Genomic DNA, 24,016 nt, shown 5'->3' with positions numbered 1-24,016 from the left:
GAAAGCTTGAAGGGCCCCTTCCTGCCCCCCAGAACCGGCCAGGTCCGGTTCGTGGCCAGGGATGCCATGCCTCCCTTTGCTGCTCTGTCCCGCAGGCGGTGGGGACTGCGGGCCCAGGAACCAGTGACCCAGCCCCGCTGACCAGAGGCAGACGTGTGGGTGGTGGGGCTGCAGGCACTGGGCCCAGTGGGCGTCCCCTATGCTGCCGAGCCTACCTCCGCTCACAGTGACAGGCCTGCGCACGGCCACCAGCTAGGTGGCCACTCAGCTTCCTGGACATTCTGGGGGAGTCTGCGGGGCCGGGGTGAGGCTGCCAGCACCCTGCTCTGCATCAGCCTGTCCCGTGGGCCTCAGTGCGCTGTGGCTTCCCAGGTAGGCTGCAGGGGCTGCAGAGCCGGCACTGGGGGGCGGTCTGCTCCGGTCGGGCCGCCCAGCCCTCCCCCTGCCCCCTCTCAGGGGTCCACACCATCGTCTCTGAGGCCGTGTTCCACTGCCAGGGGCCAGAGTTCTCACCACAGCCAGCACTAAGCTCGAGGATTCGTTCTAAGAGCCACTGACCCCCGTCCAGGCCTCAGCGACTCCTGTCCCAGTTCACTTACTGCTCCCAGCGGAGGCCCCTGTGCTCCTCCCAACAGGGCAGGGCTGTGGGCAGGGCTGGGGGTCCTGGGCCAGGTCCCAGGGAAGGGGGTTGTGGCCAGGACCAAGCTTGACCTGAGTGCCCACCTATCCGCCACCACCGCCGCCATGAGGCCTGGTGCACCCTGTGAGTGTCCCACAGGCCTCCCTGGCACTGAGGTAGCCTGCTGGGCTCCCAGACCCTGCGCCTGACCGTCAGCCCCCAACATGACTTTTCCTCGATACCACCTGGATGCCTTCTCGGAGGGGCAGGGGGGCCCGTGCACAGCTAGATGTGGGGGACCCGGCACACCCCCAACACGGCACAGCAGTCTCAGCGAGAGGGGGCACTCCTGGGGCTGACCCCAGGTCTGACCCTGCCCCAGCTGGCTCACCCCCACACCCCCTGGCTTTCTTCCCAGACATGCTGGCATCTGTGAGTGGTGTCCTGGGGAGAGGGTACAGGGGAGACGGAACTGCCATCTGGCCAGCTGTCCCGTTGCCCCGGCCGCCTCCACAGTGTGGGCTGAGGAGAGGCCCCCAGGGACCCTCATGCTCTTAGTGTCCGTGTGCCCCAGGGAGACGGCGTCAGGACCACGGGCCCAGCGGCACGAGCACAGGGAGGGAGGAGCGCGGCCGGGCCTCAGCGTGGGATGGGGGGCTCCCTGGCAGCGCCCACCTCCAGGCCCAGTCCTGGATAGGCCCCCACCAGCCCCGCTGGCCACCGCCGTCATGGCCTCAGGCTCTGTCACCCAGGAGCTGGCCGTGGACCAACCCTGGACCAGCTCTCTGCGGAGCCTGGGTCAGCTCAAGACGGGCCTCTGGCCTCCATGTGGCAGATGTCCCCGGCCTCGTCTGAAGCCACTGCAGCCAGGGCATGTGGCGTGACCCGTCCCCCACCCAGACTTGGCTTGTGGCCTACTTGGCCCCACCGACTCCACATCTGGTCCCTTCTTCAGAGCCCTGGCCACCTACGCAGAGCCTACTGCACTTAAGACAGCTTCCTAGGGCAAGTGGCCAGGCCTTGGCAGGGGCTGGCCCCCCGGCCATCGGAGGGTGACTGCGCTTCCCCACTGCTGTCTGGCTGTGGCACGTTCCCGCCTCCCGGCGCCTCCTGCGGTCAGGGCAGCCTCGGAGCAGTGGCCAGGATGGGATGACAAGGACCCCAAAGTCCACGGGGAGGTCGGGGCCGCCCAGGGCGTTGGTGGCCCCAGGTCACTTCCTCCACACCACCACAGTGGGGAAACTGAGGCAGAGATGGAGAGATGAGCCGGAAGCTCGGGGGTACTGGGCTGCAGCTCTCACAGGTGGGAGTCACAGCAGAGCGCCCTCCGGGCACCGGTGGTGGGGACCCTGCCGTGGGGCTTTCTGCAGTGTGACCCCGCTGCCCCGTCCATGCCAAGGCAGTGGGCTCCTCCCTCCCAGGGCCCCAGCACAAGAAAGAAGTCATCTTCTACGGAGGGGGGATCCCCCCCACCTTCCCGCCGCTGCTGCAGCCCAGGTGAGCTGGAGGCTGAGCCCGAGGAGACTGTCCGGGCAGGAGGGAAGGGGGCCCGACAGGGGCCTGTGGAGAGCGCCGGAACCTCAAGGGCGGAAACCTCTCAGGGCTCAGCTGTGAGGCCCAAAGCACGGGCGACCCGCCCACAGGCAGCGGGCAGGCCTGACCTTCACAGGCCAATACAAACCTCATGCGGAGAAGACCCAGTGGGCCTCTGGTGGCCAGGAGGCGCCAGGTTCCTCTCCAGTCACTGTGCTGGTCAAGCCCCCCCCAGCTTTCGGGGGGGGGAGCAGTGTCCTCTGAGCCAGCCCCGCCTGGAGCTCCATGGAACACCTTGGAAGGTGCTAGGGAGAGGTCCCCCAGGGGCCATGGGGGCTGTGAGAGGCGGCAGGCAGGACAGCATCAGAGGGGCCACAGCCAGAGACAGTGGGGGGCCCACAGAGATGAGGGGTCAGGCGGGGATAATGCCCATGTCCCCCAAACAAAGGCGCCCCAGAGGACCAACGTGGTGCTGCCAACGAGCCAGATGTGAACAGACGTGTGTGTGATCCTTGACCCCTGGGAGGTCTGGACGGGTGGCCCTGCCTGTCTCTTCACAGGGCCAGGCCAGCTAGGCCGCACTGGGGCCCCCTGCCCCCCTGCCGGGGGTTCCTGGCCGGGTCCGCCCGCTGTGAGCATGGGTGTGGTCGGCGATGGCCGAGGGTGAGGGTGCATGGTCCCGGAGGCCTGGGGGCTCCGGAGTGGACCCTGCCTCACCCAGCAGCCTCAGCTCTGCCACCAGACGTGCGCCTCCTCAGACACCCTGGATGGCCCCCTGGATGACTCGGGCGCCGAGTACAAAGCGCGGTGCAGAGGCAGCTCAGGGCACGCGCAGAGGGCCACAAACGAGCCCCACAACCCAGACCAGCTGGCGATTCAGCAACCCCTCTCCCCACCCACCTGCTCCCGCCCCCGCCCCCACTCCCTGCCTTGCAGCCTGACCAGCCTCAGGCGGGCCCTCCCGTGAGCGAACTCTGCACTGGCCACACTTCCTAGGCCACGGCCCAGAGGCCCAGCCACAGAAAGCAGCCTGGCCACGTCCCCGGGCCTTCCTGGCGCTCTCCTTCTAGCACCCGGTCAGGCAAAGGAGCAGGGGGCTCCCTCTCACCTGCCCGCAGCGGTGTCCGGTGTCCGTGTCCCTGCAGAGACGCGGCCTGGGGGTCCGGTGCTTGGCTTCCAGGGCTGGAGCGGAGCCAGCCTCCCGGACCTTGGGCCCCGTGCGCAGCAGGGAGGCCGAGTGGCAGAGCAGCTCCCTCTGCTGCTTCTTGGGGCGCGGGGGGGTGGACCCTGGAAGCGCCAGCGTGCACCCTGTGACCCCCGCCCCCGGCCCAAACGTCCTGTCCTCTCGCCAGGAGAAACAGGTCACGGCAGGCCTACTCATTAGCTACTAATTGCAGCCTGCGCAGGGCCCCCTGGGGCTGCCGCCGGATTACACCTGTTGACAAGATGTGGCGGCCCCAGCGGGAAGGCGCCCGGTGCTGATTATGCTGCTAATGATGCGTTCATTGCCCACGGTAATTTCCTTCAACAAATAAAACGCTGTGTCTGCTTGGCCTGGGGACAATTCTGGCTTCTCCAGGAGCCCGGCGTGCCCCTGAGGGCTGGAGGGCTCCACCCGGACACCTCAGGGCACCAGCACGAACTGCCACCAGCACCTGTGTGTTCTAGGAGAGGCTGCTTTTTCCCTCGATTCTGAGCATAGGGGGTGCTGGGCCCACCCTTACGCAGACCCTCGCTCCCTGCACCCCAGTCCAGGGCCACGAGAGCGTCGCAGATGAGTGGAAGGGTTTGCATGGCCTGGCCTGGAAGGCTGCGCCCCCACGCCCACCACAGGGCAGGACAGTCATGATCCACAGGGATGTAGGCTGATTTACTCAGGAACTCCTGAGCGTGAAGACCCTCACATGGTAAGGAGACCCCGCACTGGCCACCGAGGCTAACAGACAACAGTCCCCAGTTCACAAAAGGCATGGGAGCAGATTCCGAAGGCTAGAAGCACCTGTTTGGGTAGGAGGCTGGCCTTGGACTGCCTGACCTCCCCCGCTCCCACGCAGGGGCTCTGCTGCACCGGGAGCCCTCCACGGGCCCTGCCCGCCCCGCCCCGCCCCACCCCGTGCCCGGCTGCAAGCGCCGGGTGGGTCCAGTGGACAGACAGTACAAGCCCGTGGGCCGCCCCCAACCACACGTCCCTCCTCCTCCAGCCATGTGGAGAAGGGGGAGCAGCCCCCACTTCTCCTTTCTGACATCTTGGGGGGCCTTGATACACAATACAGTAACACTAGAGAATGCAGTGTTATGAAATTACATTTTAAGAACAAGTTTTTTTTAATTTTTTTTAGTGTTTTATTTATTTTTGATACAGAGAGAGACAGAGCATGAGAGGAGGAGGAGCAGAGAGAGAAGGAGACACAGAACTGGAAGCAGGCTCCAGGCTCTGAGCTAGCTGTCAGCACAGAGCCTGACAAGGGGCTCGGACCCATGAACGTGAGATCTGACCTGAGCCGAAGTCGGAGGCTTAACCGACTGAGCCACCCAGGCGCCCCTAAGAACAAGTTTAAAAAAAAATTAAGTGCTTACTTATTTAGACAATCTCCATACCCAGCATGGGGCTCGAACTCACAACCCCCAGGTTAAGAGCTGCACACTCTTCTAACTGAGCCTGCCAGGCGCCCCTAAGGTTTTTTTTGGAAAAGACAAAAGGCTGTTTACTTTCCCTGAGCCTAGTGGATGTATTCCTACGGCGCACTGTCTGCCCCCGCCCCTCCGAGACGCTGCTCGCCCAACGCCGGCTTTGCAGGAGAGCCCAGCAGGCGTGGTCCGCCCTGGCCCGCACCCCAGGGCCCGCGCAGTCAGCGCAGGAGGTGGGCTATGACCTGTGGGATGCATCACGTTATGCAGCTGTCATCTGACCCCTGAGGGCCCTACCAAAATTGGACATGAGGGCTGTGTCCCCCAAATAACATGTGCCCCAAACCTATAAATGGGGCCTCACTTGGAAATAGGGTCCTTGCAGATGTAATCAAGCTGAGGGTTTGGAGATGAGATCATGCTAGGCAGTAGGCAGGGCCCTGAATTCAATGACAAGTGTCCTTAGAAGACAAGAGAAGACACACAGGGTCCGTGTGCTGACGCAGCAGACGCTGGACAGATGCTGTCGTGTGCCCGGGGCCACCAGGAGGTGGGCCTCAGACTTCTGGCCTCAAGAACTGACAGTGTTGGGGTGCCTGTGGGGGCTCAGTCTGCTGAGCAACCAACTCTTGATCTCAGCTCAGGTCATGATCTCACGGGTCCTGAGATCAAGCCCCACGTCGGGCTCTGCGTTCACCGCACGGAGCCTGCTTGGGATTCTCTCTCTCATACACACAATAAATAAGCATTTAAAAAATAATGAAAGAAAGAACTGAGAGTATCGATTTCTGTTGTTCTGAACCCCCAGTCCTTAGTTGTAGCCGCCCGGACACTAACGTCGGGCGAGTCCCTCAGACGGTGAAACTCTGACGTGCATCTGCTCCACCCAGAGACCTGCTGGTCATCTTTGGGCCAAGGGCGTCCTGGGGACACATCCAGAGCAGAGGCCAAGCTCTGACCCTGTCTCAGCTCAGGGAGGGGGTGCCCACACCCAGGCACACCATCGCGGCCGCTGCCCAGGCTGGCGGCAGGGCCCGTGGCCTCTCCCCGAGTCCTCAGCTGGCCCTTAGTTTCCCCCACGTGTGTAAGCCCTGGCACACGGGAAGCGTGCAGTAGATACTAATGATGATGAAAGAACCTGCAGGTGTGAGAGCAGATGCACAGAGGAGGCGCACGCGGTGTCGGCTCACGAGGCCCAGGTCTCCAGGGACCGGGCAGTGCGTGAGGAAAAGATCCTCGAGGGGCCCTTGTCATGTGTGTGGTAGCAGAGATCCTCAGTCAGACTTTCTGAACCAGAAACTGTCGCCCGGGCGTGGCATGGACGGTGGTGGCTCGATGCCGGGCGGACCTGGCTGCACCCAGTGTCCGGACCGCATGATGCTACCTTGGGGCAGCCACTTTTATGGAGTATAGATTCACATGTCATAAAATCTGCCCACTTATAGTGTGCGATTCAATGCTTTTTGATATATTACATTATCAGTTTTCAAATCCTGGTAACATAAGTACAACAAAAGGTGCCATAGCAACCCTTCTGAAGGGGCATCAGGTACAGTCACAATGTCTGCAAACATTACCTTGATTTCCAAAACTGTCTCCACCTCACCCTGAAGCCTCCTCCCCAGCCCCCGGCAACCTCCAATCTGCTTAATGTCCCTATAGAGTTGCTTATTTCACTCACTTCATAGAAACAAAATCGAAATCCTACGATAAGCGTCCTTTTGTGTGGCTTCTCCCCGCGCCCCCAGTGTCCTGTCCCCAGGGCTCATCCACACCACTGCAGGTGTCAGCCTTCACCCCGCTTTCCAGCTGAGTCCTTGCCGGTTTACACCTCGTCTGCTGCCGGACCCATGGGCCGTTCCACCTTCACGCACCCCCACCCTCTGCTCCACTTGGTTCGCTCCAACAGACTTGGGTTCCAGGGAAGGTGGCCCGAAGCCCGCCCTGCACAGTCCCCAGCTCTGCACACATACATGCCGCCGCCCCTCTTGCAGCGCGGGGAGAACCCTCCGTCCCCCCATCCCCAGCCTGAGCCCTTTCCGTGGAAATCCTCTCCACCGCTCCCGCCTAACGGACCCTCCTCCTGGCCCCCATCTCGATGCCACTTGTTCCTCTCACGAGTTTTTTGTGAGCCCTCTCTGGGGCATTTCAGTGACATTCAGGTGATCTTTGTTTGCCTCCTTCTTTTTCTTTTTTTTTTTTCACTTTCAAAAAGCATTATTTTATTTTCCTCATAAGGCAGTCATACGTTATAAGCTTTCAGCACGTGACAGTCACATCATTTCCGCAGCACGCCCGAGGACTTCCACAAGTTTTCCCGGAGCTTACAGCCAGAGCAGTCAAATATTAAAGCTTTCTCCACAGCCACATGTTCCTTTGATGTTTGGGTTATTGAAAACAAACTCACTGGATCATTTATCTTCGACATATTCCATTTCTGTTCCTAAAAGTGTTAGCTGTGCTTTCCTTTCAATGAACACTCTGACTCCATCTTGCATAACTTCTTCATCAGAATCTCCTTTTGTCTTTGTATATTCTAGAGTGTAAGAAAGGCCATTACAGCCCCTGGTTCGGACACCAACTTTCAGACCTACATGTTCAGGCTTATCTTTAAGAAGCTGTTTTATCTTGTTTACTGCTGAAGGTGTCAGGGTGAGGGCGGCCCGGGGGGGCTGCAGCTTCCTCTTGCTCACAGCCCGGACAGTGGCCCAGAGTAACGAAGCCGACATCCTCGCCGTCCCGGCCCTCGGGCCGGAGATCGGCCACCTCAGCCTCTCTCCATGCACACCGCGGCCGCATTGACCTGTTCGCCTCCTTCTAAGAATCGCTTGGGATTGTTCAGATTTCAAGCACCACATCTCAGAGCTTGGTCAGGGATTGTGGGGGACAGGGGACAGGTGGGGCCTGAAGCCGAGCTCTCTAGCTGCTGGGGAAAGAAAGCAGCTAAAAGAAAAGTCCTGTCCTGGCAGCCAAGAGGAGCAGCTGCAGGGGCCCAAGGACGCCACCTCCGCCGCTAGACCTTGGGTGCCTGGACCTCGGAGAAAACCCACAGGCAGGTATTGGAGTCACCAGCATTCAAGTTCCCACTGGGCTAAGAATGGCAAGAAGAATAGGAGCGCAGGCCAGGCTGGGCCCCCAGAGGGACACCCAGGACGTTGACAGACTCGACTCCTGCAGAGGTCTGGGAAGTCCCAATAAAAAGTGGTCATTACTGTAAAACTGGACTGGACACCATTGACAACGGCTCGGGACCTGAGCCTGACCAGCAGCGGTGCCGCTCCGCGTTATGAAATCTTACACGGAAATGTGGTTTTCTCAAGCTGGTCTCCAAAATAACAGAAGAGGGTGGCGGAGACCGCGAGGGGAGCTCCGCACGGAGCCGCCGCCCGCCCTGTCACTTCCAGGTCTCTGGCTCTGCAACAGGAATTGCACGCCCATGTGTGCCAGGCGCCCTTCTGGGGTCTCGAGCGCCTCTGCGACCAAGTGTAGCAAGGCCGCTGTCTCTGCAAGCTCCCAGGAACGCATACCCAGCCGGCAGGGAGCCCTCGGTGAAGGAGGCGACGCAGTTGTCCAGGCGGCCCTTCCGCCCGCGCTCAGGATGCCGGGAACGTGAAAGGCTCCCCCGCGGGACAGGCCCAGCCAGCAGGGGGCGCACGGCCAAGGGGCAGGATGCGCATGCGCCGCGCGAGGCGCTTTCCGGCAGCGTGGCGGAAGAGTCCTGCAGTTTCGCGCTATTTGACGACATTGGTGTTCCGTGTCCAGCTGCAGTACGGCCGCCATGGCGTCGCCCTTCAGCGGGGCGCTGCAGCTGACGGACCTGGATGACTTCATCGGGCCGTCTCAGGTGGGTGGCGGGCGCGCCTGGCGGGGTGTGGGGAGAACTCTCCTCCCTCCTCCGTTTCTTGCCCTGAGAAACGAGATCGGAACCCAGACTTCCCGCCCGCGTCCCCCGGCCTCCGGCGCTCGGGCCAGCTTCCTATCGATGGGAAACCGAGGCCAGGGATAGCGGCGCCCCGAGCCGGGTTCCTGTGCGCGAGGCGAGGCCAGGTTACCAGCCCGCACCGCACAGTAGGACGAGTAGTTGTGGGTCATCACACTGCCCTCAGGGCGACCGGGGGACGGGAGTGCTAAGTCCCCCGCCACGGTGAGCAGCCGGAAGGGAGGGAGGACTGAGGCCGGGACGAACCCGTCAGCTTACTCTGGTAGATTGGTGGGATGATCCTACCTCAGTTTGGAAGGCCGAGGAATTGGTCCCCTGGAATCACCTACCGTGACTGGGGTGGGGGAAGGTGTGTCCTTGGTGCTGCCATGGGGAGGAAGACAGAGCTTGGCCTTAAAGGGGACAGGTCAGGGACACTTGAAAGTGTACCCTTCAATGGCCCCAGCTGCGCAGGACACACAGGGCTTGGAGTGGGAGGGCGAGGGGCTGCTCACCGCTCCACCTCGGGGATGAGCTTGGACAGGCCTCCCTCGGGTTTTCTGGAACTGCTCATCTTTGGGAAGGGAATGGCCAGAGACTCTCGTAGTGACAGAAACAGCGAGAACTCAGAGGGTTGGAGAAACAGTAATATGTCACTGGGCGAGGCGGGGACTCCAAGCAAAGTGTTCCTGCAGAGATGCAGAAATGGTGGCTCCCGGGGACCCCCTCTGTAGCCAGGGTAACACTGGCCGCTGGCTCTCCGTGTGGCGGCCGCGCCTTCTGTGCCCGCGGGCCAGTTAGCGTGAGGCCTGGTTAAGGCCGCCTTTGCCTGAGCGAGTGAGCCTTGGTGCTGGCAGGGGTTAGAATGCGTGCCCTGTGCCAGTGGGTGACAGCCGTGCTGCTAGGACTGCGTCTGTGGCAGGCGAGAGGAGTCGGGCAGCACCCCCATCCCACGTGGTGGTGTGGCCATCAGGTGTCCCTCTTCTCCGGTAACCTCCACTCACTCAGACCTCCATTTGGGGTCTCTTCCTGGTGCAGGACTGCATCAAGCCCATGAAGGTGGACAAGAGGTCGGGAAGCGGCGTGGCCAAGATCCACATCGAGGATGACGGGAGTTATTTCCAGGTCACTCCGGTCAGTTCCAGCCCAGATGACCAAACACTTGTTTTTGCTGCTCTGTCCAGTCACAGGTTTGGAGATGCCGGACCTTTCACCGTCGTCAGAGCAGTCAGATTCACTGTCGTCAAGGCTGGGAGGGCAGCGCTGGGGCCTGGGGTGGGGGTGCAGGGGCACAGAGGCCGAGCATGGAGCTACAGAGGGGGCTCCTTTTGCAGAGATGCTGGTTCCTGTCTTCCCTGCCCTCCCCCTCCCTCTCTGTGAGTTCCATTTCTGTAGGATTTTCCAGTTCAGAAGCATCCAGGTGGGTCAGTTGGTTAAGTGTCTTAGACTCTTTTTTTTTTTAATGTTTATTTTTGAGAGAGAAAGAAAGAAAGAGACAGCGTGAGCAGGGGAGGGGCAGAGAGAGAGGGAGACACAGAATCCGAGGCAGCTCCAGGACCTGAGCTGTCAGCACAGAGCCCGATGTAGGGCTCGAACCCATGAACCATGAGTTCGTGACCTGAGCCGAAGTCGGACACTTAACCAACTGAGCCACCCAGGCACCCCAACCAATATTTAATTTTTAAAAATCCAGGGGCATACAAAGCCAGCCTTCTACCATGTTGGTTGTCGGTGCAGTGAGCCAGAGAATAAAGGCTTCCCGTCGGTTCCGTTATCCTGAGAGCGCGTGTCCTCGTGCAGAGGCCCTTTGAGTCCTGAGTGCTTGTGCTTCCAGGATGGAGGGACTCGGAAGCTGGAAAAGGCCAAGATCTCGCTGGATGACTGCCTGGCATGCAGTGGCTGTGTCACCTCGGCGGAGACCGTGCTCATCACTCAGCAAAGCCACGAGGAGCTGCGGAAGGTTCTAGATGCCAATAAGGTAAGTGGTGGGCATCTTTGAGACTGTTTTAACCTGACGTCAACCCCGTATCCTTTGCTCTTGCTGCCCAGGGCGGCCCATCTTGTGCCTCCTGCATCTCGTGAGTCTCGTCAGCAGGGCGGATGCCCGTGAAGTGCCGGTCAGGATCTCAGCCCTGGAGCGCGGGGCCCCGCGTGTGCCTGAAAATGACGCCCCGCCAGAGGCCCCTGCGCTCTCCTCGCCGGGGCGCTCCGGGTCTGTAACACACACCGAGTGAGCGTGTGTCCCCACTTTGCAGATGGCGGCCCCCGGCCAGCAGAGGCTGGTTGTCGTTTCCGTCTCGCCCCAGTCCAGGGCGTCGCTGGCTGCGCACTTCGAGCTGAACCCTGCAGACACCGCCAGAAAGCTGACTGCATTCTTTAAGAAAATCGGTAGGCACCAGACCCGGTGTGCGGGCCCGGCCTCTGAGGCACTGAACTCAAACGCAGACACTGTTCTGAATCGACTTCAGTCTGAAGTTTTGGTGTGACAAGTGGGAGCCGAGCCTGTTAAGAGACAGCCATCTGAACGGTCACAGTCCTGTCCAGTCTGGAATTCTTAGAATCCTCGGAATTTGCTCACCCCTTGTGTTGTTTTTAAATTACCACCCTTGAGGCTCGTTTCCCCCGCCCCTGTAATGCTCTGGCTCAGAATGACTTTGGAGGACCTCCGTGAGCCAGGAGCAGGGCCGCGAGGACATGGGGTGGGCACAAGAGGTGTGACCCAGGCCCCGACAGCCACTGTGGCCGAGGCGGAGGCACTGCTCCCTGGGGCGTGGTCGTCAGGGCCTCGCCACGTAGCTGCCCTTCGTGGGGGTGAGGTGGGCGCTTGTGTTGCAGGGGTGCACCGCGTGTTCGATACCTCCTTCTCGAGGAACTTCAGTCTCCTTGAGAGCCAGCGGGAGTTTGTGCAGCGGTTCCGAGGACAGGCCGACTCTGCGCAGGCCCTGCCTGTGCTCACGTCCGTCTGCCCAGGTGCGTTCACGCTGCCGGCGAGGGTCAGGGGAATGCTGGGTGGGCCCCCTCGAGGCCAGGACGGCCGCTCCGGCGGAAGGAGCTGGCCTGAGAGCTACCCAGGGTCACCGAGTTCCCCAAAACAGGGATGTCAGACGCTGGACAGCAGAGTAGGGACATTCTCTAACGGGACCAGAACCCCCCCGAACGCCCCAGAGTGGCAGGCCCCGCCCCGCCCAGCCGCCCCCCGTGTCGCCGCAGGCTGGGTCTGCTACGCCGAGAAGACCCACGGGAGCTTCCTCGTGCCCCACCTCAGCAGCGCGCGCTCCCCGCAGCAGGTCATGGGCTCCCTGGTCAAGGACTTCTTCGCCCAGCAGCAGGTAACGGGAACTGTCCAGCCCTGAACGCCTCACTGCCACTGTCCTCAAAGGTGTACCACGCCCTACAACGTCCACACAGCCGTACGAGGAGTCGCGGTGCCATCGTGGCCGCTGTCCCCGGCTGGGCCTGCGAGGTCACCCCCCGCCTTACCCCGCAGGCCCCTTTGTTCTCGGCTCAGGCAGCGACTCTCCGTTTCTGTTTTTGCCTACAGCATTTGACACCCGACAGGATCTACCACGTGACGGTGATGCCCTGCTATGACAAAAAGCTAGAAGCTTCCAGACCAGACTTTTTCAGCCAGGAGTACCAGACTCGTGACGTGGACTGCGTCATCACCACAGGTGTGGGGCCTGCGTGGTGGCATCGCCCGCGTCCTGCCCGCAGGCTCTGGCTGGAGCTGCCAGCCCCTATGCGTGAGGCAGCCGTGGCCTCCCCCGGGCGCCAGGCCACACTTCCCGGCTGTTCTGTTGTCTTGGGGGACGCGGGTGTTTGCTCTGAAACAGTCCGTGTGGGGAGACGGGTGCAGATTCTTGCCAACTCCTCTGACTCACCTGGGTCACCCCGGTTTTGAGGTGAGCAGCCTCAGTCTCCCAAGTGCTTAAGATACAGAAAAGCAGATGCTCAGGTGCCCAGACAGTGGAGGGAAGGCCCCCCTGCATGAACACGCGTCTCTGTCCACCTCATGGGGAGCCGTGACCGTGCTGGCCGCCCCCCGCCATGCTACTGGGAGGTGGACGGTGCCCCGTGGGTCCAGGGAGCCGGATGGCTCTTCTGAGGGGCTTCGGAAGTCAAATTGTTCCTCACGTCAGTGGCTGGCTTTGCCCTCCACCCGCAAGCCAGCGGTGGACACCCGGGCTCCGGAGCTAAGTGACAGGTTCCCGGGGATGTGGATGACACGGGTGTCCTGAGCAGCCCGTGATTATTGAGATCTCTGCTGAAGCGCGTCCGTGCTGGGGTCTTATTGTAGGGGAAGTCTTGAAGCTGCTGGAAGAAGAAGGGGTCTCGCTCTCAGACCTGGAGCCAGCCCCCCTGGACAGCCTGTAAGCCACCACCCACTGCAGCCCAGGGGAGCTCGAGACGTGGGCCTGCGGGCCGCGGAGTCCCCACATGGACCCCAGCTCTGTGTCCCCTCCCTCCCCTTCCCCGCCCATGACTTCCTTCTAGCTGGGTCCACGTCTGCCCTGTTGTCTGCTCAGTGCACACAGAGGTGATCAAGTTCATGGTCTGGCCCATGGTCAGTGAGCTGGTGGTCATCAGAGCTGCCCCAAACTTGACACAGCTCTGAGCTCCCCAAGTAGGGGACTCCGTGAGGGAATGATCCGTCTTTCGCCTGTGCTTCCTCCTGACCCGAGACAAAGCCCCCAGGCCTTCCGGACTCCTTGCCCGTTTAGCAGGCAGCTTCCTCACGTGGGAGGGACAAAGGTCACCTTGAACTTCGGTGGACAGCAGTCCCACCGCCACGGAGGCCGTGCTCTGCTCCGCAGGTGCAGCAGTGTGTCTGCCCAGGAGCCCAGCAGCCATCGGGGCGGGGGCTCAGGGGGCTACCTGGAGCACGTGTTCCAGCACGCAGCCCGCGAGCTCTTTGGAATCCACGTGGACAAGGTCACCTACAGACCGCTGAGGTCAGTGGGAAGGGCTGGGGCACGGGGACTGCGCGGCAGGCTGGGTTGGGCGAAGACCCAGGGCACAGACGGGCGCTGAGCCCTCCTCTCCGGCGTACGGGGGCCAGCCTCCCCACCCACACCACACGGGGAGAGAGCCCCAAGGCCACGGTGGTGTGCCTGGTACAGGGTGTGGCCCTACGAGACACTCCCTTCCAGAGAGGGAGGGCTGGGGGCTTTGTGCCGCCTCGCCATGCCTTGTGGCCATTCTCGGGAGGAAGGATCCGGAAACTGGGACCCCCTGCCTGACGGGTGGACGTGAGTTTTCCACCCTCCCCTTCCATCACCACCCTCCACTGAGGAGCGGGTTAGGCTGGCAGACATGCCCGCAGGAGTGGGGACCAAGAGGGAGCCTGGCCTCTGCTCCCCTCAGGAACAAGGACTTCCAGGAGGTGACCCTGGAGAAGGAGGGCCGCGTGGTGCTGCACTTCGCTGCGGCCTACGGCTTCCGCAACATCCAGAACCTGGTGCAGAAGATCAAGCGAGGGCGCTGCCCGTACCATTACGTGGAGGTCATGGCCTGCCCCACAGGTAGCGGGGGCGGTGCATGGCGGGGCCCTTTCCGGGACCAAGGCTGTGGGCGTTGTCCTGCCAGGGTAGGAGGGATGGCAGCGGGGCCCAGGGGGGCGGGAGGCTCAGGAGGGCCAGTGTTGGGGGTGGGGTGTGCCTTGCCCCTCCCGCCCCCGCCCCGCCTCCCCTGGGACCATGGGCTCACCTGTCTTGCTCCTCTGCAGGCTGCTTGAATGGCGGAGGCCAGCTCAAGGACCCCAGCACGCCCCGCAAGGAGCTCCTCCAGCGCGTGGAGACACTGTACAGCTCGGTCAGGACGCAGGCGCCGGAGGACGCGCCTGGCGTCCGGGAACTATACAGGGCCTGGCTGCAGGGCGAGGGCTCGGAGCGCGCTGGCCGCCTGCTGCACACGAGCTACCACGCAGTGGAGAAGGCCAGCTCCGGCCTTGGCATCAGGTGGTAGGATGCCCAGCCGGGCCCGCCACAGCCCACACCAGGGTACGTGGGAAGGTCATGTCCGGAGACTCCAGGGACCACCCCCAAACACGGACCTGAGCTGCAGGGATGTGTGGAATCCACACAGAAACGGGCCTCAGATCCCACAGCCGGTACAGGTGACCTGCGTTCGCCCTGAGTGCCCACTGCAGGAGGTCAGACGGTCCGCAAGGTCCCAGAACCTCCCCACGGGCCCAGGTCGGCGAGCAGGGTCCTTGCCACTCCTGCCTTGTGGCCCAAGAGTGTGAGGGTTTCAGCCGGTCCATGGGCGGTGGAAGGCCAAGCTCAAGTGGGAGTCCTCATCCCATTTCTGGGGTCAGCCCTGAAGCCAGGCCACGAAGGACAGTGAGGGGCTGCACCTGCCAGGCTGGGCACACGGCCTGCACGGCGGAGAGTGCTGGCGGGAGGGTGCCCAGCCCATGACACCCCCTGCTGGAGCACAGTACCCACCCTGCCAGGCTGGGCACTGAGGATGCCAGGCGTGGCCCTTGAGACGCGAGAGTGTGCGTCCTCTGGGCGGTGTTCCAGGCGGGAAGCAGACTTTGAGAGAGAACCCTGAGATCAGGCACGAAGTCCCTTCTCCACGGCTGGGTCCCCACCCCTGGAAGAGGGGACAGATCAGGCTGAGCCCCCCAGGCCTGTCCTCATCGAGCCCCAAATCCAATAAATGGATCTCTCTCCAGATGGTTTCTCTCCCAGAGCGTCTGCCAGCATCAAGAAAGAAGCCTTTCAAAGCTTTATTCAAAGTTCAAAAGCCCTGTGCACCTCACTAGGCTGCTTCCCAACACCCGGGTCTCAGGGCTCACATGTCCCCTGCCAGGGTGCCCACCCTCCAAAGCCAGACAGCCAGCTGGAAGTGGAAGCTTCCAGAGGCAACCACCCGGTGGGCTCAGTGTGCCGAGGGGTGAGGAAGAGATGCGCTGCCTGGCCACACGGCGGGTCCGCTGGGGGCTCACTTCTGTCGGGCTGTGCCCAGGAGCCCCCACTGCAGTGCCAGGAGAGCCCGGGCCTGCGGCTGCAGGGGCTCAGCCGTCCGCTCGAAGCTTGCCCGCTCCCTGCAGAGTGCCTCCAGGACCTCGGCCGGGGCTGCCTTCCCCGTGAACTTGCACACAGGCTCCTCTCTGCGGGGAGAGGGCGCCGTGGGGACTCTCCCTCCAGGAACTGCTGGGTGGGTGCTGGCAGAGGACACCTATGAGCAGCCTCTCCCTGGCCCCTCCTGCAGAGCCCAAGTGGCTGCCAAGGCAGGCTCAGGGACAGCAGGCCAGCTCTGAGGCGGCCTGCTCTGTGGGACGGCCCCTGAGGTGGGCACAGGACCCCTACAAGAAGGCCTGGGATGCCAACCAGTACTCACGACACCCGTAGGAAGGGGTTGTAGAGGAGCTCCTCGCCCAGGGTGGATGGCACTGTGGGCATGTCGTCCTCATCCCTCTTCTGGAATGACCACACGCCCTTGTCACAGACTTGTATCGAGAGCCCCAGGCAACTGGGCTCCACTCAGTCCCGCCCCTTCCTGGGGGCAGGAACAGAAGAAGGGCTGCCTCCCCCCTCCCCCCGACTAGTCCTTGAGGTTAGCCACCCCCTGGGTCAGACCTACCGGCCGCCCAGCCCCAGGACAGCCCTCAGTCTGAGGCCACTAACCCCTCCCCTCACCAACAGGAGCCTCTGTCAGCAATACACCCAAGGCTAAGCCAGGTCTGATCACTCCAGGCCAGGCATGCCTGACCCCCCTGCAATGCCCCTCCTCCATCCCAATCTTCACCCACTCTCCAAACCTCGACATTCAGAGCAGTGGCCACACCTTGGCCCATGACAGCTTGGCCCTCACGTGGTCATTGCTGGGCTCTACTTTCTGTGCAAACTCAAGGTTGCCCAGCGTGTGCTCATGGCCACAGAACACCTTCTGGAGAGAGGAGGCACTCAGAGGGTGCACAGTGCTGACGCTGACAGAGATGGGGGAAGGCGCTCACCAGGGCTGGCCTGGACCCTCCCTGGACCCAAGCACCCCAGGCTTGGTCTGCCTGAACCCCTTGGCTACTTAACACTCAGCCTGTACCCCTGGCAGAGGTCAACTACAGAGCGTGTAGGTTGTGCAGGGAGGCTGGACCCTGCAGGAGGGCAAGGGGCGTCCGCTCACCGTCTCAGGGGGTAGGGTGCCCAGGGTCTCCACCAAGCTCTGATACATTTGCTGAGCTGTGCTCTCCAGGCGCAAGCCACAGCCACCCACCGACAGCGCATCCCCTGGGGTGGAGAGCAGGTCAGAGAAGGTGGGGCGGGGCCAGAGGGAGGTGGGGCTGGTGGGATGGAGTGGCCCGTACCGTACCGGAGAACACAGCGGGTGGATCAGGACAGTCCTCTTCCCACAGAAAGTAGCTCATGTGGCCTGAGGTGTGGCCCGGAGTCAGGAGACAGCGCACGTGGATGGCCCCAAACTGCGGCAGAGGAGCAGAAGGCCGGTGACCCGGGAGGGCCCACGACGCCTTCCCCGCACCCCCACCCCCCGGGCCCCCGCTCACCCGCAACTCCTCGCCGTGCACCAGCCTGCGGGTCAGCGCGCAGATGCGCTCGTCCGCACCCAGCACGGCCAGCCCCGGCCGCAGACGCGCCAGCTCCGCGTTGCCCCTCGCGTGGTCCCTGCGGACGGGTGGGAGCAGAATCACGCGGGGGTCGGGATGGGGCAGGGCCGATGCCCTCGCGCCTCCGCCCGCCCCGACCGCGCTCACCAGTGGTGGTGGGTGGTCAGCACAGTGGTCAGTGATACCCCCTCCCGGCCCACGATCTCCAGCAGCTGAAAGGGACGGGAGTTAGGGAGATTTGGCAGGACCAGGTGCCCGCCCCCACCCACCCACGCCAGGCCGCCAGGTGTGATGTACACAGAGTGCCGGGCAGGCCAGCAGCCGGTGGGGATAGGGGAGACCCAGCGGACTGTATCTGAGCGCCCCTTGTGCACAGAACAGTTAGGGACCAGGAAAGGAGAAGAAACGGAGGTGACGTGGTCCCAACTTGAGGGCAGACTGAAGATAATCAAGGAACCCTAACCCAAATAACCAGCGATTAGAGAATAGGGAAAGGGCCTGCTCCAACCAGTGTGGTCGGAGGACCCCGCGCAGGGCAAGTTGCCCAGGCCTGCAGGGCGCTCCCCGCCGCCCACAGGTTGCCCTCACCCTCTTGGGCACGGCCACGTCCACGGCCACAGCCTCCCGCGTGTGCTCCTCGATGACCAGGTACATGTAGTTATCCTCGAGCACAGGGATGACTTTGACCTTCATGGTCGCAGAGCTCACGCACCCCGCTTCTTCTAGAGAGGCGCCCCCCCACCCCGCTTCTGAGCCCCTTCCCCTGGGCGGGGGCTTCCCTCAAGGCAGGGCTGTGCGAGGGAGGGGTCAGCTCCACACACGCATCGCGGGCCAGAAAGGGAGCCCACCCCCTGCTCCGTGGACTCCCCGGACGAGCGGTGCGGAAGCCAGCGCCGCAGGCTCTGGCGGTCGGGTTTGTGCACACGCCAGCCCCCAGCGACGCCGCCGTCCGCAGTACAGGCCCCGCCCCCTGCCGCAGGCCGCGTCCCAGCGACCGTACGGCTCACTCCACGCTCAGCCCACGCCCCTCGCGACGACACGACCGCCCCCGGCCCGCCTTCCCCTTGAGCCACGCCCGCCCGAGCCTCTCGGCTTTCTGCCTAAACCACGCCCCTCGCCGCTGGCCACGCCCCCGGGCCCTCCTCCCGTCGTGGCGCGATAAGGGTTCCCAACTGCTCCTTAACCGCCAGGGCTGCGTCAGCCGCCTGCGCAGACCGCTGGAGACAGCGGGACAGAGAGCGGCCTGGGGCGCTGTCCACGGGGCCTGAGCCGAGCGCGGCGCTCCGCCGGGCCGTCGCCAACAGCCCGCGCCCCGGCGCCGGGAGCGAGCGTGCGCAGGCAGGGGTGCGCGCGTGCCCAGTGCGGGCCGCACGCACGTTCGACCCCGCCACGCCGGGCTCTGCAGTGCCTCCTCCGCGAAGCCCTCCTGGCGCCGGGGCTGAGCCAGTCCTCTTAAGTCCCCCCAGCTGGGGGTGGGAGAATCTGCAGTTTGTTCGCCTGCCCATCCCAGCGCCCAACCATCAACAGCAGGCACACAGAGAGCGCCTACTGTGTGAACCCCCCACGGTAGGGCAGGGCCCCCTTCGAGAGAAAAACAGTAACAGCAGCGGTCGCTCCATTCTCTGCGCGCTGTCTCTGCATCCTCAGGCTGGGCGCTCTCATGCTCTCCTGGTCCCGTCCGCGCCCAGGACAAATGCAGCGGGGCTGGTCTGTATTTCGCTGAGAGAGTCCCCCTCCCCACCTCCTCAGCCGCTGAGCTGCCCAAGGGCGACTGCCCTCTGGGTGGGGCCCTCAGAGACCGGGGACCAGCAGACCAACAGAGGCCTTAGCAACGCTGCAAGCCGCTGTGTTGCAGCAACAAGCCAACAGGCAAAGCGGCACTGCGCTTGGGCCAGAGTTCCTGTTGCTTATGGAGCATGCGGCGGCCACAGGCCACACGGCAGAGGCCCCATCCTGGGCCACTGAGAATGTGAGGCCTCCCAGGCCGCTCCTGCATCTGCCGTGGGGTCAGGGCGCCCTCGCTCAGGCAGGCTGTGTGCGTGTGTGGAGGGGGTACTGGAGAGGCGGGGTGCATGGCTGGTGGCTCCATGGGAGTGGAGACTCACGTGGGGGACACGGGCCGGGGGATCCCTCCCCAGGTGCTGCCCCGGGCCGAGGACTGCACGCCGAGCCTCGGGACAGAGCGCCCCTCAGATCTACAGCTGCGTGAGGAGCAGCAGCTCCAGGTCGGTACGGGGCCCTGGGTGCTGGCAAGGAGGGCCGCACAGAGGCCGCCTCTTACTCTGGCCACTCACAGATCTCCAAGGAGTTGGTTGACCTGCAGATCACCACTCATCACCTGCGGGAGCAACACGAGGCGGAACTCTTTGAGGTGAAGAGTGAGGTGGGTGCTGATGTGTACCCACAGGTGCCCTGGACACATGGGAGGAGGGTGCACACCGAGGACTGGTGCTGTGAGGGGTCTGGGTGCACCCCATGGGATCGCACACACACAGTGCCAGTGTCTCCACCTCTCCCGCATGCACTGTATGTCCCCACATGGCCCCAAATGATGCTGACCTTCCCTGGACGTCCTGGCAGGCGGGCGCAGCTGCTCACCCTGGCCACCCTGCAGGTCCTGCGGCTGGAGAGCCGGGTGCGGGAGCTGGAGCTGCGTGGAGATTGTGCAGCCCCAGCAGAGGCTGACCTGGGGCACCGCCAGGAGCTGGCACAGGGGCTTGGACACAAGGCCCAGGAGCAGGGACACTCCATCCACCACAGACCCCAGGTCACCATAAGGGCATGGAGGACCTGGATGGGTGGGTTGGGCAGGGAGAGCTGTACAGGGGTGCATAGGGGCACGGTGAGGTTGGGGCCGGCTCCCCTGTCCAGGCATAGCCTGAGAACTTGACCCCCAAGAAGGAAGAGCAGAAGCTGGGGAACAGTGTGGGAGTACAGCCACCTAGCTTGGGTTCCACGCAAACTTCTCCTGGCCCAGGGTGCGGCGGGGCAACGCCAGGGACCCAGAGCTCGGGGTCTTATTCAACCAGCCCTCATGTACCCCGCAGCTGCAGGGAGAATGGCAGCGCGTGCTGGAGCAGCACAGGGCCCAGAAGCAGGCACTGGAGACCCGCGTGTGAGTGGTGGCCTCAACCAGGATGGGGAGGCTCCAGCAGGGCACCTGGCACAGAGCGGCCATTCCCAAGAGGCAGAGGGAGTCCTCGCCCTGTGCCCGGCTGAGCTCCACGCCCATGTCTGCAGGGCAGACCTGGGTCAGCGGCTGCAGGGAGCCCAAGAGGAGGCCAGGGAAGCTGGGCAGCGACTGGCTGCACAAGCCATGGTGAGGCCCAGCCCTACCCACTGAGATCTGGCAGGTGGGCATCCTACAGTCAGCAAAGGGCCACCTCGTGGAGCGTGGGTTCAAGGCTGCCTCCGCCCCCAGGTGTTGTCTGCCTGCCAGGCCCGGCTCCGCCAGGCTGAGGAGGAGAATGCCCAGCTGCAGCTGCAGCTCAAGAAGCTGAACCAAGAACATGCCGTGCAGCTGCAGCGCTGCGCCCGAGCTGTGGCCGTGAGCACTAGCCGGGGTGGCCCTGTGCCGGGTGGGAGGCCTCGGGCCCTGCGGAGCCCAAGCCTGGCCTGAGTGTGCTGGGCTGTTTCAGGGAGACCCTGTGGGCCCGACCTGCTCCCCAGAGGGGACTGTGGGAAGAAGTGTGGGCCCAGCCAAGCTCCCCCGGTCCCCCGAATCTCCTCCAGGAGTCTGCAGAGGGCGCGGCACCGGAGGCGGCAGCCCTTCGGACGTTCCTAGAGACCACCCTGGAGGACATCCGGGCGGCGCACCGCAGCCGCGAGCAGCAGTTGGCCCGGGCCGCTCGGGGCTACCGCAAGCGCCTGGCAGATCTGAGCCGCAGACACGAGGAACTGCTGGCTAACCACAGGTGGGCCCATCCCTGAGACGGGCACCCGGGGGTGGGGTGGCCCTGTGTGACCTGGCCTGTGGCTTAGGGTGCAGCAGGTGCCGGCAGACCCCGTTGGGGCACCCGGGACCCCGAAGGCCACCTTTGATGCAGCCACCTCAGATATAGAGCCGCTGCCTCTGCGTCTGGTCACCGAGCCCGGTCACCTACGCGAGCATCAGGAGACGAAGCTGCGCAAGCTCCAGGCCCAGGTGCGCTCCCCCAGCCGCCCTGCGCTGGCCTTGGTGCACAGAGCCCCAAAACACACCCCAGCCCCAGGACGGGCTCAGCAAAGGTCCAACGCTTGAGAAGTCTGCCTTGTTGAGCTGACAGAGAATTCCTACCACTCAGCCTTTCCAGCCCAACGGGCTCATGCTGCTGCTCTTGTTCCTACAGAAGGGACCCAGTGGGGCCTCCCAGGGGAGCACAGCACAACCACAGTGAGTACCCTGGGGTGGGGGCCGGGGAGACCCGCAGGGAGATTTATTCCAACTCTCCCTGTGGGGTGGGGTTCGGCTTGCAGTGGGAGAACAGGGGGGCCCAGCTGTGCCCTTGGGTCTCGGTCTATGTGGGAGGGATCAATAATCTCAGAAAGCCAAGGGCCTGGGGCAAACCGGGGCCCAGACAGGAGAGGGGCTAACCCTGAATGGGAAGGTCACGGAGAGCCGCTGAGGAAGGGACATTTCAGAAAGACCCAGGGGAGCCAAGGATGAAGAGGCACAGTGGGATGGCCAGCAGAGGCTCTGGCCCCAGAACAGACCAGGAGCGGGTGGCCGAGTGACCTCTGCTGTCCTTGCCTCTGGGCCTCCGTGTTTCCAAACGCAGTGGCCAGGGGCTTGTGTCAGCCCGACTCTCCGAGTTCTGAGAAGCAAATTGCAAGGATGGGGGAGGTCCTCTATCATCTGTACGGCACTGGGGGGCTCTATCTGGCCTTGTGGCTTAGTCCCCCCTGAGAACCCAGTGGGTCCTCTGGGCCTGGGCCGCTCTGTCCCCCTGTACAGGTGGCTCAAAGGCCCAAGCCGGGCCCATAGTGGACACATGGGCCCATGCAGTCCTGCACTGGTTCCCAGCAGTCAAGGCAGGAATCTGGGTGCCCCAACTTGAACATGCCCTTGGTCAACAAGTGGCCTCACACCTGGCCCTGCCTCTCTCCTCACAGGGGCCGGGAGCCTGCATCCTGGGCCCAGATCCACCAGCAGCTCCGGGACTTCTCCCGTGGCACTCAGGTAGTGGGCAAGGCCTGGCTGGGGGCTCCTCCTCACACTCCGTCCTGCCTCATAACCTCTGCCCTCCCCATGCCAGGCAGAACTAGAACGTGAGCGGGCACAGCTACTCGTCCGGGCCACGAAGGCCGAGGAGCAACTGTCGGAGCTACAGGAGTATGTGGACCAGCACCTAGGGAGGTGAGCTGGGAGTGACCTGAGGGCACCAGCTCCCGGCAGCAGAGACAGGGCTGGTGCACCGCCAGGCAGGCAACTAAGCGTGACTCCTCTGAGCAGGTACAAACAAGAGATCCTAAGGCTGAGGAAGCTAATGGGTACAGAGAACGCTGGCAAAGTGGGGGCCACACCTGCACTCAAGCCCCAGCACCTAAAGACCCGCAGCCGCTAGCCAGCTGTCAAATTCGCTCAGCAGAACGCTTCACAGCGGGCAAGGACCCTCCGCACAGGACCCCCTTGCAGGCAGAGCTCATTCCACCCAACCCTCCACCCAACAGGAGTCAGGACGCAGTCTAGAGTCTTTATTGGGTCCAAACGGTCAGCCAATCTGAGAATTGGGGGCCCCCGGGACTGAGGCAGAACTGGGTCCTGGGGAAGCCTGACCAGCTGGCCCACCACTGTGGACATCATAGGCCCAGACACGGTCCGGACCCTCCCCCATCACAGCCACAGGCTGCCAGGTGGGGAGGGGGAAGCGCCCTGACACCACTCGGGCCCCTGCGGGCAACTCTGCCCGCAGCTTGTCTTCCAGGAGTGGGAGCTGTGGGAGAGAGAGCAGGAGGATAGGGTGGGCAAGACGGAACACGGCTGCCCCTGCCGGCCTCCTCCAGGCCCAGCACCTACACTGAGGGGGGCCCGGGCCTCCCCTGGGCTAGCAAACCCCACACCTACCACGCTAGGGGCCAGGAACACAGACACGTTGTTGCAGTCCCTCAGGCTCACCTGTAAGAAGAGGTCACCCCAGCGGGGAGCAGGGCCCCAGCCGAGGAGGAGGTCTGGTGAGCATGGGGTCACTGTGGCCTCCAAGTCCTGGCCCCAGACCACGCAGGGGAACCTGGGGCTGTCAGCACGGTGGCCAACCAAGAGCTGGAAGTGCAGAGATCAGGTGTGGGGGCCCCAGGGGGTCCGGGACTCCCTGGGTTACCTGCCAGAGGTCCTCACGGCGGTAGTGGACACTGCCGGCACAGCCTGCCCTCCACGCGTGCAGCCGGGCCAGCCCCACGAGCCACGGGTTCAGCTCGTAACCCACAGCAGGGCGGAGACCGCACCTGTGGGCAGCCAGCACCTGTGGGCACACGCGACTGTGGGTCCGAAAGGTGGGGAGGTGCACTGGCGACGAGGACGACCCCGCCCACCCCGACTCCTTACAATCCTGCCGTCGCCAGAGCCCAGGTCCACCATCTTTCCAGGGCGGCCTCGCAGCAGCGTCAACACGTGCTCCACCTGCCGCTCACTCGCACCGACATAGGGCACCTGGCCAAGGAGGCAGGCGAGGCTGGGTCCCCAGGCTTGGGTCCCATGTTGGGGGTTGGGGCGCAGAGCCCGCCTCCTGAGCTTGCAGGTCCCCCGCCCCGCCCCGCCGCGGCCCCGCCCCCG

The 24,016-nt window shown here is 63.5% G+C and overlaps 4 protein-coding genes and 1 pseudogene across 8 annotated transcripts in view; 2 read left to right on the top strand and 3 right to left on the bottom strand.

Annotated features, from left to right (window-relative positions):
- Positions 1 to 6,948: 6,948 nt before the first annotated feature.
- Positions 6,949 to 8,387, bottom strand: LOC115300256 (annotated as a pseudogene).
- Positions 8,388 to 8,516: 129 nt separating this feature from the next.
- On the top strand, positions 8,517 to 15,379 carry CIAO3 (cytosolic iron-sulfur assembly component 3). Of its 3 annotated transcripts, XM_029949915.1 has the most exons (11): positions 8,517 to 8,624; positions 9,738 to 9,833; positions 10,534 to 10,677; positions 10,955 to 11,087; positions 11,535 to 11,669; positions 11,910 to 12,028; positions 12,241 to 12,370; positions 12,997 to 13,069; positions 13,514 to 13,651; positions 14,064 to 14,221; positions 14,425 to 15,379. In XM_029949915.1, the coding sequence occupies exons 1-11, from the start codon at positions 8,559 to 8,561 to the stop codon at positions 14,661 to 14,663; spliced, it is 1,431 nt and encodes a 476-aa protein (XP_029805775.1). In that variant the 5' UTR covers positions 8,517 to 8,558; the 3' UTR covers positions 14,664 to 15,379. The 3 variants fall into 3 exon arrangements, with proteins under 3 accessions (XP_029805775.1, XP_029805773.1, XP_029805774.1); XM_029949913.1 differs by having other exon boundaries at positions 11,535 to 12,028; XM_029949914.1 differs by lacking the exon at positions 8,517 to 8,624 and adding an exon at positions 8,708 to 8,924 and having other exon boundaries at positions 11,535 to 12,028.
- HAGHL (hydroxyacylglutathione hydrolase like) lies at positions 15,380 to 18,261 on the bottom strand. 3 transcript variants are annotated; one of them, XM_029949918.1, is made up of 8 exons: positions 17,857 to 18,261; positions 17,416 to 17,480; positions 17,209 to 17,326; positions 17,016 to 17,124; positions 16,830 to 16,933; positions 16,494 to 16,592; positions 16,047 to 16,126; positions 15,380 to 15,816 (listed from the first exon to the last, which is right to left on the bottom strand). In XM_029949918.1, exons 1-8 carry the CDS (start codon positions 17,959 to 17,961, stop codon positions 15,648 to 15,650), a joined length of 849 nt encoding a protein of 282 aa, XP_029805778.1. In that variant the 5' UTR covers positions 17,962 to 18,261; the 3' UTR covers positions 15,380 to 15,647. The 3 variants fall into 3 exon arrangements, with proteins under 3 accessions (XP_029805778.1, XP_029805777.1, XP_029805780.1); XM_029949917.1 differs by having other exon boundaries at positions 16,494 to 16,595; positions 17,857 to 18,255; XM_029949920.1 differs by lacking the exon at positions 16,494 to 16,592.
- A 914-nt stretch (positions 18,262 to 19,175) lies between these two features.
- On the top strand, positions 19,176 to 23,985 carry CCDC78 (coiled-coil domain containing 78). The gene is made up of 13 exons (XM_029949916.1): positions 19,176 to 19,303; positions 19,407 to 19,493; positions 19,565 to 19,651; positions 19,883 to 20,035; positions 20,316 to 20,383; positions 20,509 to 20,587; positions 20,690 to 20,815; positions 21,001 to 21,182; positions 21,250 to 21,412; positions 21,597 to 21,640; positions 22,360 to 22,426; positions 22,503 to 22,603; positions 22,700 to 23,985. The coding sequence occupies exons 1-13, from the start codon at positions 19,178 to 19,180 to the stop codon at positions 22,809 to 22,811; spliced, it is 1,395 nt and encodes a 464-aa protein (XP_029805776.1). The 5' UTR covers positions 19,176 to 19,177; the 3' UTR covers positions 22,812 to 23,985.
- ANTKMT (adenine nucleotide translocase lysine methyltransferase) overlaps positions 22,927 to 24,016 on the bottom strand; it is a 3,361-nt gene continuing 2,271 nt past the window's right edge. The window contains exons 5-8 of the mRNA XM_029949085.1: positions 23,789 to 23,893; positions 23,565 to 23,705; positions 23,312 to 23,362; positions 22,927 to 23,180 (exon numbers count right to left, since the gene is read on the bottom strand). Coding sequence (XP_029804945.1) covers positions 22,959 to 23,180; positions 23,312 to 23,362; positions 23,565 to 23,705; positions 23,789 to 23,893 — 519 coding nt within the window. The 3' untranslated portion in view covers positions 22,927 to 22,958. The remainder of the gene's footprint in view (positions 23,181 to 23,311; positions 23,363 to 23,564; positions 23,706 to 23,788; positions 23,894 to 24,016) is intronic.

The sequence above is a fragment of the Suricata suricatta genome, chromosome 8 (assembly GCF_006229205.1).
Source record: "Suricata suricatta isolate VVHF042 chromosome 8, meerkat_22Aug2017_6uvM2_HiC, whole genome shotgun sequence".
NCBI lineage: Eukaryota > Metazoa > Chordata > Mammalia > Carnivora > Herpestidae > Suricata > Suricata suricatta.
Note: the sequence above shows the minus strand (reverse complement) of the source record. Positions and strands in the feature narration are given on the sequence as shown.